The 13817-nt window shown below is 34.9% G+C and overlaps 1 protein-coding gene across 1 annotated transcript in view; it reads left to right on the top strand.

The window, feature by feature from the left end:
- SLC17A6 (solute carrier family 17 member 6) overlaps positions 1 to 12809 on the top strand; it is a 29100-nt gene extending 16291 nt beyond the window's left edge. The window contains exons 4-12 of the mRNA XM_053946720.1: positions 1184 to 1298; positions 3629 to 3716; positions 3817 to 3903; positions 4828 to 4970; positions 6966 to 7115; positions 7779 to 7911; positions 8622 to 8732; positions 10219 to 10346; positions 10686 to 12809. Coding sequence (XP_053802695.1) covers positions 1184 to 1298; positions 3629 to 3716; positions 3817 to 3903; positions 4828 to 4970; positions 6966 to 7115; positions 7779 to 7911; positions 8622 to 8732; positions 10219 to 10346; positions 10686 to 11018 — 1288 coding nt within the window. The 3' untranslated portion in view covers positions 11019 to 12809. The remainder of the gene's footprint in view (positions 1 to 1183; positions 1299 to 3628; positions 3717 to 3816; positions 3904 to 4827; positions 4971 to 6965; positions 7116 to 7778; positions 7912 to 8621; positions 8733 to 10218; positions 10347 to 10685) is intronic.
- Positions 12810 to 13817: the final 1008 nt, after the last annotated feature.

Below are 13817 nucleotides of genomic sequence, written 5' to 3'. Positions count from 1 at the left end.
AGAAATATACTGTATAGACAGCTAAATGTTGTTTAACTTGAGATAGCGATCAAAGGGAGCACAATGAGGAGACAAGATTTAGGGCTCTTTAGCGAAGATTCCTCACCATGCCCTTTAATATGTGTCAAATAAAAGTGGCATATGCTCAGTTTGGTATTTGAAGATTTGTTTCAGACTGTGATTCTAAATACAGAATGTGGAATATTGTGTCTTTGAGGAGAATTTTCATCCTGTATCTTTAGCCCAAGGTCTGTTTCTCAATGACTTATGGCACTGTACCAGTTTCTGAAGAACACAAGTGAAAGTCAAAGGTTTCTGTCAAACCAGTTCCACATCAGATACTGTGATGTCATATGTCATCAGATTTATATTTGCATTATGTAGCTTTAGACAAAAAAAGGCACAATAATGCTAGGGAAAAGATTTCCTCCTACAAGAGGTGGATATTAATCAAATCAAATACAAATTCAGTCAAATGCCTGGAACTGAAAATGAATCATCACTTCATGCATTTATTTAGACTTTGTGATGTGCTTTATTTCAAATTAGGATGCTGTGGAATCAAAATGAGCAATTTTCAGTGAGTAGCCTCTGAAAAAACAGCACTAAGAATTATCTGGTTTCTACAGATATGTGTTTCCAGATTGATTAACTCTTGTGTCCAAGAAAATCCCAGCTCTAAAATTCTTCCTGATGCTTTTGGCCTGTATGAAAGTGAATTCTCTTCTGCTTTATAAGGAGTAAATGTATGGTGTCACTTTCTTACAATTAAAACACATGAGAAACTCTTTTACTGACCATCTGTTTTAGCACACCCTTTGGAGACAAATTCTAATTTTGTTTCCAGAGGGTGGAGAATTCAATCAGATTTGGTTGAAATTAGTGTGAAAATTAAAGTGGGAGTTTATAGGGAAAGTAATATCTATTCCTGTGATTGCATAAGACATATTTCCTTAGGAAATTATGCTAAATAGATAAACACATCCATGTTTGGTCTGGGTGTTACCAGACAGATTATTACGCTAGATGGAAGTATACACTTATCCAGTCATTATATCCACAGTATATTCCCCATATAAAGAACATGGAGGGAACATCTATATTGATATATGAGCATATGTAGAACAAGTCACCTGAGAGAGCACTGAAGTCACTTACTTTCCCCTTTTTGCCTCCTTTGCAGAGTATTTGGTGCTGCTATACTGCTGACATCTTCCCTCAACATGTTAATACCATCTGCAGCCAGGGTGCACTATGGATGTGTCATCTTCGTTAGGATCTTGCAGGGCCTTGTAGAGGTATGGAAAATTGTAAAACAACTAGTAAATGTAATAGGTGTTTGTTAGCCTTTAACTAGCAACTGGAGCTTTGGAAGGAAGATCAAAATGGTTTTAAATTTATTACTGATTTTGAGTATAAAGGATTCCAATGTATGAATTGTAACTATTTGCTTTTCCTTCAGCTATAAAATGTCATGGCAAAATGAGAAGCCAGTGAGATATGCATTTAGCAGTGATGTTTCACTAAACTCCTACACTGCATAAGGCTTGTACTGGTTTAATTCTCATCAGTTACTTGTTGGTCATCATCATAGAATAAATACATAACAAAAGCCTAAGGTTATATTTTAAGTCCTGACCATGCCACGCTTTTGTTGGAATAAATAAGAGATTTACCATAATTTAAAAGAGGAAAAAAATAATTGAGCCCTTCCCTTCCCTTCCCTTCCCTTCCCTTCCCTTCCCTTCCCTTCCCTTCCCTTCCCTTCCCTTCCCTTCCCTTCCCTTCCCTTCCCTTCCCTTCCCTTCCCTTCCCTTCCCTTCCCTTCCCTTCCCTTCCCTTCCCTTCCCTTCCCTTCCCTTCCCTTCCCTTCCCTTCCCTTCCCTTCCCTTCCCTTCCCTTCCCTTCCCTTCCCTTCCCTTCCCTTCCCTTCCCTTCCCTTCCCTTCCCTTCCCTTCCCTTCCCTTCCCTTCCCTTCCCTTCCCTTCCCTTCCCTTCCCTTCCCTTCCCTCCCTTCCCTTCCCTTCCCTCCCTTCCCTCCCCTCCCCTCCCCTCCCCTCCCCTCCCCTCCCCTCCCCTTTTCCCCTTTTCCCCTTTTCCCCTTTTCCCCTTTTCCCCTTTTCCCCTATGGCTGATTCTAGACTCCTCAGGGCCAGAAAACCTCTGTTGCATGGACTGCTTTTAACTAGTGTACATAATTGTATTAAAAGATTCCAAAAAAGAGTGCAGAAAGTGCCTGAAATTTAGGTGACTGTCAACCAATTTCTTAAAGTATATATGCATAAATCTGAATCCATTCCTGGTAAGTGATCTGCATGCACAGAGGTGTGTTTCACTGCAAAGATAAGAGGAAGAGAAGCAAGTGGGTAATTAATTGCACAATAAAATAACTGTTGTAGACACACACATTTCTCCAATACTGCTCAAAGGAATTATGAATGCAAAACATTCCAAACAAGGCTTTTTGAAGAAGGTTTATCATAAATAATAAAAATCTTATATTTTATCTTTATTTTTTTTTAATTGAAAAAATACTGAAATGAGCAGGAAACTGGTTACAGGATCTTCTTTCAAAACAGAAGAAGTGACTTTACAATTTTCTGCATATTGAGGCTCATCCTCTCAATATTTGCAAAACACTCAGTAATTGCAAAAAGTTATTAATTTTTCTAATTTTTGCAGAGGAAACAAAATATCAGGTTAGGAGGAAAGTGAATCTATATAAAATATAGAATAAAATATAGAATAAAATATATAGATAATATATAATATTATAATATAATAAAATATATATAAAATAGAGACTATATAATCTATATTTTATTCTATATAAAATATAGAATAAAATATAGAATAAAATCTATATAAAATATATATGTGGTTTATATGCATATACCATAATTTTTAATCACAAATTTGTGTACATTTGTATATCTTAATCAGAATTACTGTACATTTCATATAACATCTTTTAAAATTTCAACACTGCAGGTTTAATTTTTCTATTGCTAAGTTAAAGGCTGGTTTTGAAGAGAGACCTAAAAGGTAGATGGTTTAAAATCAAGTCAAATAATATCATTCCAATACTTACTTTATATGTTCAAGTAGGTTCATTAAAGACCTGTGTGAAAAACTTCTCTTAAGAGTATATTTCTAAATGGTTATAGATCTTATTTTCTAGTTTTAGAGCAGTAGCACTTTAATCTGTATTTCCTAAATTTTGCTTTAAATGTTAGGTAAAAAAAAAAATAAGTGTTGGATAAATCGGTCCTGCATTAGAAAGACTAAAGAGAGTCTGTGTTGTCATCCTTCCTTTGACTCTGGTTCTTGTGCACTAATACTCTTTAATTATTTGGAATTCTTTCCTGGAAGTGGGAGGGGGAGCAAAAGGAAACATGTTTTATATTTGTTTCATATGGTCTCTTTAATGATTTGAAGTGATATACAAAACTCATTTCAACTTGAATAGATATTGCCATTTTTCTGTGACTGTACTCAGATTTTGCTATAAAGGTGCAAAGCATTCTCAACCTCTTGTTTATAGCAATTAAAAATAAAAACTCATGGAAAGACAATTAACTGAGTGACTGGCCAGCTTTAACTAACTTGTGTCACACTCATTCCCCAGGGGGTCACCTACCCTGCCTGCCACGGTATTTGGAGCAAGTGGGCCCCCCCATTAGAAAGAAGTAGGTTAGCAACCACTTCCTTTTGTGGTAAGCAACTTTGTATTTTTGTCTTCCTTCTATTTGTAATGCATGAGTGTTTTGAAACTGATTTGTTTCTCCCTGTTCATCCACATGTTTTGTTTTGTAGGTTCCTATGCAGGAGCTGTCATTGCAATGCCTTTAGCTGGGATTCTAGTGCAATACACTGGGTGGTCTTCTGTGTTCTATGTATATGGTATGCATTTCTGCTCATTTCATTCCAGTATTGTATGACCTTTCTCTACCCTTTCTAAAAATGTAAAAGCTACTGTTAAGAGGACATAAACCTCAGAGAAGTGGGACTTCTAATCTAAAAATACAGTCAAGAGAAAAGAACAATGAGAGAACAAAATTTAAAGAGAAGAGTATGTAAGAAAGCAACATAATAAAATAAGAAAAGCTAGCTCACATTGAAACCTTCACCACTTTTAGCACAAGCAGTGCAAACATCTGGGCAGACCTATAGTATCTCTGGTCACATTAACATCTCTCACATTGATAAAACTGCAAATTTAGAGTACCTGCCCTGAATAAGTTGTCCTGATTTTTATCTGAAGACCTACATAACTTTATTCACACCAGTTGTGTTAACCTACACTGACGGAAAAGAATATCCCAAGGGAATTCATTCTGCATTTATGTGAAATAAGTGTAAGCATTCTAGAAATTTAATAAACTACTCAGGAAGTGCATTCCTTTGTTGAAAAAATTGCCAGTCTTCTATTCTGCAGGTAAAAAGTTTAGTGCAGTAATCAAACAGCAGCATCTTAAAGCTGAATGGGCCATCATTTACAGTTTGGTGAAATGAAATGGAAGCTGTTTCATTGCATTGCATTGTACAAATTGATGTTAAGATCAGTGAATATTCACTTACGGTGAAATAATTTTGTAAACAAAGCAAAGACTATTTCACTGTGCTATAGTTCTGCATGTATTTTGCACAAGTATTATTCACAGGACCAAACCCTCTGTTGGAGAATTATATCTATTGAGAGAACTCAGTAAAGAAGTACGGACAACAATTGCCATTTAAATTTGCTGTAATTCTTCACATATTTTTCTTCCTTGTTTGCTGCTTTATTGTGCATTTCTTTTTAAAGTATTTCTTTCCATTCCAAAGGAAGCTTTGGTATAGTCTGGTACATGTTTTGGCTTTTGGTTTCATATGAGAGTCCTGCAAAGCATCCTACAATTACAGATGAAGAAAGGAGATACATAGAAGAAAGCATTGGAGAGAGTGCCAACCTCCTAGGTGCAATGGAAGTAAGAATATTACCCACACACTGGTTTCCAATGAGATAGTAAGAAAAAGAAACATCCCAGCAACCAAATAAAGACAACAACAAAAAAATCAAACACTCTCCTTAAGATCTAAAAGTATATTTTGAAAAATTTGAACAAATGTACTCCTGGGGGATGGGAAGATTTAAATCTGCTGGTGGATTTCTGGGTGGATACTGCTTTTGCATTAAGAGAACACAGGTTCCAGTTCTTCTAGCAGATGACTCATGGGATTTATGCCTCTTTGTCTACTTCAAATTATAAAAAAGAGGTACAGCTACATTTGAAACTGCAACTTTATTTAGACTTTTCTTATGTCTTGATCTGAAAAGTCAGTTTCCTTCCTATATAGTAATTTCTGGAAGGTTTTTCTCTTCCTAAAAGCAAACTGCAGGAAAAGCACTACTCAGTGTCTCTTGAGGTCCCCAGAACATCAGAAAATGCCCATCCTTATTTTTTTATGTTTTGTCTGCCAGAAAGACTGCAAGTTGCAATAGAGTGTGTTTGAGATCCGTAAGAACAATTCCCATTATTGCAGTCGTTTTGCTGGAGACATGTTATCAAGCCTCTCATAATCTTAGTTCTGTACTGGTTTAGTTCTCAAGAACCATGTATGACCTAAAAGCCATGTATGAACTCTGAATTTTCCAGCCACTTAACATTCCAATTGTGCTAACTAATAATCATCTTATTTCTGTAACTGCTGAAAAGCTTTAAAGAAACTATTGCCATGTTTCCTCACTCAGGAAAATAAAAAAAAATTGTTTAAGCCTCACTTCATCTGCTTAAATTTTTACACCATCCATTCCCAGTAGACCCTCATTATGTTTTCTATTTGGTCAGAACACTGGTTCTTGATTGAACTCAGGAATTAATCATTTTTGACTTAGTAAAAACTTTGCTTAGTATTAAATAAGGAACTGAAAATATTACAGAGTCATTTTTTTGATAGCTGAAATTTTTAGGTGTTATTGAGGGCCTGTCTCTGTTGATACTCAACAGCATTCAGTAGGGTTCATGGTTTTGAAAATCTGATGTGAAATGAGTTACTTTGAAGAATGTCCAAACAATTCTAATTTGGACTGTACAATTTCTGTCTATTTTTTATTGTGACTTTCTAATTAAACATTATTTTTTTAAAGTAATTATCTGGTATCAATAGTTAAGTTGCTTCTAAAATATTTAAGCTGAAATTCTTCCCATACCACCAAGTTAGATTTTCTGGCTGGCTTCTCATTAATTAAGTCACTTAATCCTTCCTCTCACTTAAGTGTAATTTAATAGGTATACAAGGTGTTGCACATGTCTATCTATGGGCTGGGTTTTTTTGAAGAAAGCCAGTATTCAAATCAATAGTAGGCTGAATTCAGCCTGAATTCTTCCTGAAGTGATTTTCAAGTACTTTTCTGGGTATGGATCCTGTGCTTGGATCGACACAGATGGGTGGCTTGTGGACAGGTGCTGGGACTCAGCAGGCTTGTCCATCTGTCTTTATTTCTTTTATTTCTGCAATTTATTTCAAAAATGCAATAAAGCAAACAAAAACTATATTGACCAAGCAGTTTCAGCTGAGACTTGATAACAAAAAGAAAAAAGGTAGAGTACTGCAATTAATATTTAAATGCTAAAATACCTGTTTGCAGTAAATCTGAAAGAATTAATGTAGTTAGTGGCAAATCCATTTCGTTACATACAGCAACAATGTCTTTTAAAGACATAATTATTAAAAGACATTATTATTATTTTGGTCTTATGTCCATGTACATATTTATATGACTGAGATAAAAGCACTTGTACATGAGTGTTGTGATACAATTAAGTATCACTGAGTTTCTCGATTTGTGCATTTTGTAGTAACATTTATATGTTTTGCATATATGTGCTTGTTGGACCATAGCTAAAAAAAGGGTAAGGAAAGGGAAGATGGATAGTTGATAATGACCAACATGGTAACTGGATCTCCTTTCTATGTTTCAGAAATACAAAACACCATGGAGAAAATTTTTTACATCTATGCCAGTCTATGCAATAATAGTTGCAAACTTTTGTAGAAGCTGGACTTTTTACTTGCTGCTAATTAGTCAGCCTGCTTACTTTGAGGAAGTGTTTGGATTTGAAATAAGCAAGGTATGTAAAAAGAATGTGAAGCATTTATCTTAACTACATAAATATCAGAGCTATATTTGTAGTATTTATTAAGAATAGGAAATAAAATCCATCTTTATCATGGATTTACATCTTAAATCTTACCCATCCGAGTTCCTGTTTCCTTGACCAACATGAATAAGTGAAGTAACAACTATGACAAAGGATGGGGCAGGGAGAGGTGGAGGCAGGGTGAGATTTAGTGATGATTTACTACATTGCAAGTTAAGTGCTCAAAACCAGATCGTGCTTGGTATTAGAAAGGTGCCAGCAGACGCATTACATTCTGTCCCTGATGCCCCCAGTGGTTGCAGAATCCCACCAAAGCTTATAGAAAGCATTGACAAATGGATTTTTTCCAGGTGCCTTTTAAAAAGCAGGGCCATCTTGTTCTAGGAATGGTAGTAAAATTTGTCACCTTTCTATATGCACCTTTAATGTGGTGAGCACTGCTCCCCCTTTCTCGTTTAGAAAGGAGAAAAGATGGTGGCAAAATGTGAGATATATGGGTGGGTCATTTCACAACCCAAGACTTTAACAGAGTGTGACACTGAAAAGAAATAATTAGCTGCTGAATGCTTCAGAAAATGAAGAATCAAAATTTTCTTATGGTTTATAGTTCACTAATTCTAATTTTAATTTTAGGTGGGTATCTTATCTGCTGTGCCGCATTTAGTGATGACAATTATTGTTCCTATTGGGGGACAAATTGCTGACTTTTTAAGAAGCAGGCAGATTGTTTCAACGACTAATGTGAGAAAGATAATGAACTGTGGAGGTAAGTCTTTCTATTTTATTTAAAAATTTCTTGAAGGGATTTGATGTTCATATTGTGTTCTTTATAGAATAAAGAAACAAACTGTACAGTTGTATGTTCTTAGGAGACAATACTTTCTGCACTTCTTATGCAATGCAGATGTAGTTACTAAATAAAAGAAAACACAGGTGCTCTCATTCGCCATTTCCATGTAGTTAATTTTTATTTGGAAAACCATTTAGACTATTAAAGAAATAGATGAGGTTTTGGAGGGGAATTTGCCTACTCTTAGCTACTTACTCAGTCTTAGCTCTTCATCTAAACACCCTCTGCACTAAGAGACCCCAGACAATTACATGACATTACATCCTCAACTTCTGAGGTGTTAAAGCCACATTAGATGTGGTAAGGATTGGAAAATTCACAAGCAGGTTACCCATGAGAGTTGACTGGAATGACCTAACCATATCACAAGTATTCCTTTTCATCTTACAAATGACAGAAAGTGGCAATAAATTAGCATATAAAGAGTAAATTTATATTTAGTAAAATAAGTATTATTTGAGAAAGGAAGAACATGTGTTTTTTAGAGATGAAAGAAATACCTGATTGTATCCCACTCTGAGGTAATGTTTTATTTATGTTCCTATGAAATATCATTACATCCTAAGGCCTGCAGTATTTGAGAGGGAATTTAATTTGATGCCTGGTTTTATTTGTTATTTCACCAGGTTTTGGTATGGAAGCAACTCTTCTTCTGGTGGTGGGATATTCGCACAGCAAAGGAGTGGCTATTTCATTCTTAGTGCTTGCTGTAGGCTTTAGTGGATTTGCCATATCTGGTAAGATTATATTACTATTAACACTAAACTATTTTATCTTTAAGAGACAAAACATCTATCTTTGTTTTTATTCATGGATAGTAATTAAAAAGCCCACTCACTTTGGAATTCCCAAAGGACATTATTTATGATCATAATAAAGGAATGTATGATGTAAAATGCACAATGTATAATTTGGTATTACAGCTTTTGTATTAGATTATTTCTGTTCAAATTATTCAATCTTTTCCATGTTCATTGCAGCAAATTAGGCTCTTTTCTCATTAGGATGCTAATGTACACTACAGATTTTTCTTGAAATCAAACATAGAAGACAAATGGACTGATATTACATAATGATACCTAAATTTACACATCTTTGTTTAAATAGAAGTCTTTTAAGTTTTTTCCACTGTGTACTGGTTATTGCTTTGTTAATAATGTATTATTTTATTAATTTGGGGCCTGTTAATATTATATTATTTTGGGGCCTAATTACTAGAATTTCTTTTCTGAATTAAATTTCAGCTATTCCCCTTTCCAGCTGATTCATCAACCCTTTGCCTCTGCCTTTCCCTGTTCCAAACACGAGTCACCTGGCCTCCCCTTGTTTTCCAACTGTGATTTTAGTATCCTCTCCCATGCTGGTTCCTTATGTCTCAGACAGGCTCTCTTTCATTTTGTGCCAAATATCTAAAATCTCCTCTAACCAAATCTGTCCTTAATCTCATGTATTCTGCAAGGTATCATTCTTGTTTTGTACAATTTGGGAAGTGTATTGTACTTTCCCCAAGTTGACCATATCATACTGCCTGCCCTTTCCATTATACTATCTGTATCCAAAGGTTTGGTTTCTGTTTTCACTTATTTAAGTACTTATTTTGGGAACAATTCATTCTGTCTCTTTAGATTATTTAAATAGTTACTGCATACATTTTCAACAGAATTGTGCTGCTGAAAATGCAAGAGAACGAGTAAATATCTTTCAAAATTAATTAGCAATTCAGTTATAGATACTGTTTTTTCCTCCAATTTAACAAGAATAGAAAAGAAGAATAGAAAAGAGCTCCCTTCTGTTGGTCTATGTGACAAAAAGAAAAATGTGGGCAATAGGAAAAGAACATGTTACATACTGGAAGAAGAAAAAACATGTTATTTACAGCATGAAATGGTCATGGAAGGGACTATGAAACACAAATTATTTCCCTGCCTAAATATCTTCTGGGTTCTCTACTCCACACAGACACTGCTGGGAGGTTTTGGGGTTTTCTTAAACTGCAGTTTTGGGAGAAAATTAACCTGGTATCCCTTTAAAATATTTTCTTAAAAGGAAATAAAAAAAACCCCATAATCTCTCTAGGAATACTGAAGCATTGTATGTCTTTTAGGGATAAAGAAATGCAACTAAGCAGCCCAAATATGTTATAGTAAAAATGTCATGTCACTTTTCTCAGCTGAAGTACTGCTCTGCTCTTGGTGTGAAAGCTCACTGACCTTTCTATTGCAGGATTCAATGTCAACCATTTAGACATTGCCCCAAGGTATGCTAGCATTTTAATGGGGATTTCTAATGGAGTCGGGACCTTGTCTGGAATGGTTTGCCCTATAATTGTTGGAGCAATGACAAAGAACAAGGTAAATGGAAATACTATTTTCAAATCTTCCAGTTTGATACAACTGGTTTCAAGAAAAAGTCCTTTCTATAAAACAATTTGCCAGGATATCCATACTGGAGTCTGTGACTTGCATCCAGGGATGCAAATTTGAGGCACGCTTCACTATATGCCCATTAGGTTGATGCTTTTGTGGGCTGATAAATTTTTCAAAGAAAGATGGATATAAATATTTCTGAAATGGACACTTGAATGTTTTAGCTGTGCTATCACAACCTCGATCCCTAATTTAAATCTTGCAGCTCAGAAGAATTTGGTAAATGTGTGTGCTACTCTGATTTAGCAAATTTCTTCTTTACAGACACGTGAAGAATGGCAGTATGTCTTCCTCATTGCTGCTTTAGTTCATTACGGAGGTGTGATCTTCTATGGCATATTTGCTTCAGGAGAGAAACAGCCCTGGGCAGACCCGGAACAGACAAGCGAAGAGAAATGTGGCTTTATTCATGAAGATGAACTTGCTGAGGAGACAGGGGACATTACTCAGAATTATGTAAATTATGGTACCACCAAGTCTTACGGTGCTACAACCCAGGTCAATGGTGGCTGGCCTAATGGCTGGGAGAAAAAAGAGGAATTTGTACAAGAGGAAGTACAAGACTCATACAACTACAAGGAAAGAGATTATTCATAACAAACCTAAATATTTGGTATATTTTGTAGTGTTTGTGATTAAATTCATTGTGATTGTTTGCACACAGAAATAAAATGTGGTATAAACATGTAAACACATATCAAACAGGAAGGTCTTACTGTAAAAAAATACATCAAAGTGCAATCTGTATGAGTTGTGATGTTATCACTTTCATTAGGTTATATTTGTTCTATAAACATTAGAGTTTTAAGGGTTTACTGGTCAAAACTATAGAGGCAAGTAGATATTTTACAGTATACAAGAGCTAAAACTCATAATTACAGATTAAAGCACAACTAAGCAACCAAGTTGGCACATCTAATTCTCTTTTTAGAAAGCCAAAATTACTTGATCATTAAAAATGCACTTATATATTTGTTACACTGTATTGAGGTTGTGTTAAAGACACACATTTACTCAGTGCAATGTAGGAGTTGTGTATTTAGTCTAGGACAAGGACTTTCTTAAAGAAGAAAGGTTGAGTCCTAGGCGTTTACAAGGATTGATCCAGTTCCCTTAACGGTAATTGTATCAAGCCTAAAGAACAAATAGGGCATATTGTATGTTTATCGTGATTACATGCTGCAGGCTACTCTGTGATAAATAAAGGAATTATTTAGGAGTTTTATACTGAATGTTTGGGCACAAATTCTTATTTCTATCCTTTACAGAGTCTCATGAAATTATAGACATTGTCATGTTCTTCCCTGCATTTATCAACTAATATAAAAATAATATAAAATATTGAGTCTGACTTTTCAGGCAGCCTGGCAAATCCCTTTATCAAAAAACAAGCTTTATTATTCTATTCTTTGCAGTAGATTCTGAATTTGTACTGGTGTCTTTAGAAAGAGAAAAAATACCCCAATATAACATAGAAAAGAATATAGTCTTTTACAAAATTCCGAAGAGAAGTTTACTATGAACAAATAGCCCTATGAAAAAGGATGCATTTGTTTTGCAGGATATTTTGAAACCAATAGAAGAAACAGAGAATAATTTAACCCTTATTCTTCCCTTAAGAGCTTTCATATTTTTACACATTGTGCCACAGTTGTATACATAGATATGTTTATTGAAGATACTGTAATTATAGAAAATGTTGTTATTTTAGAAATCCCTGAAATAAAAGATGTATTTGTCTTTCAATCAAACCTAATAATAATGGACACTGAATATGAGTAACATAAAAACTCACAATAAACCAAAGTGGTAAATAACTAGTGTTGGGTTGAAAGAAGCCAACAAGCATCATGCTTGTCTTTTTAGCATAACTCAACAGTGACTGCAACATTAGTGTACCAAGCAATAAGTGCAATGCATTATGAAGTGCATAATCTTCTAGATGATATATTAACCTACATTTAGCTTGTTGTATATACTTGGGGTTGTTGGGATTGAACCAAACTGAACCAACTGAAATTAGCAACACCAGACCACTTCTTAATACTCTAAAATGACAAGAATGATCCATTTCTTAATTCAATCAAATTAATATTATTGTATGTAATAATCCATTCTGGATTCTTGGTCTGTTCATTGTATTGTGCTAGTGATTGGAAACCCTGCTACCGCAATATACAACTTGAGGATTGTTTTTTCTCCTTTTTTTTTTAATGCAAATCATACCTTGACCTTAAGAAAAGAAGTATTTTGCTTTGTGCCTCAAAGTGATGTAAAACGTGACCATAGCTTTTGCTGTGTTTAATGAAAAAGATGTGGACTGTGTCACTTTTGTTGCTGCAAAAAGTGTTAATAAAATGCTCTATTTATCCTTTTATATAAAAATGACCACTAGAGTTTCTTGTAATTTTTAGATGTGTTTTAATATAGATGACTAAAATTATAGTCACTGAAGAACAAATTCTGCGATTGACATGGAGAGAGTCTCTCATCTGGGAGTTCTGCCCCACACCCAACCTTTCACATTGTCTGTTCTTGCTTCCAACTATGTGCACACCTGTGGTGAGAGAGGCACCTGTCTCAAGATTGTTTGTCCTCTCATAAGGATGGCTGGCATAGATGTGGAAGAGAAAGGAGCAGGAGGATCAGTGTGAGAGATGCAGTGAACCTAGGAAGGACAGATTAACCTGTGTTAGTGAAAAAGATGGCATAGATGAAAGAAAACTAAAAGCTACACATTGCTGTTTGCAGAATTTTTCCTTTTCTTGACTATCCAACAAGGCTCCTTAACTGAAACATACTACTTTCCATCCATTTTTTAGATAAACCCCACAATAATCAGTAACTATAAGAAACCCTATATTAAAAAATAAGTATTTTTCTAATAAATTTTTTTACTTTCCAATAATTTTCTTTCACCAAGTAGAATAATGCAGAAACATCAAACTGAGCAAAAGGCTTCAGAACATTAACCAGAGCAGTAACAGGCCCAATGATTTTCACCCAAAAGATTCAAAAGTAGGATAAGTAGGGGCTTCAAAATTACTGTTGTATTTATTGTGGTAAATGGACAGCTCAGAAAATACAAGCTAAATAAAAATAATTTCTTCTTAGTTTTCAGTCTAATCTTACAGGTTCTCTCTCTTGTAATTATTTAAATAATCTCCTTTCATTAAATATAGGTAGGGGCTTTTTCTTAGCTTGAGACCTTTGAATTATGTAGAACAAAGGAGAGACTTTAATCCAGACATTAGCCACTACGCTGTTCAGCCAGCTACAACTCAGTAATAACCTAACAATTGCCCATGAATGCTACGTTACTCAAGGAATCTCCACATTCTTTTTTTAGCTCTCTGCTTCTGCTTTGGCTTCTTCATTTCTTCTTTCAATGGCAGA

This window comes from Vidua chalybeata, chromosome 6 (genome assembly GCF_026979565.1).
Source record: "Vidua chalybeata isolate OUT-0048 chromosome 6, bVidCha1 merged haplotype, whole genome shotgun sequence".
In the NCBI taxonomy this organism is placed as follows: domain Eukaryota; kingdom Metazoa; phylum Chordata; class Aves; order Passeriformes; family Viduidae; genus Vidua; species Vidua chalybeata.
This window is presented reverse-complemented; position numbering and strand designations above follow the sequence as displayed.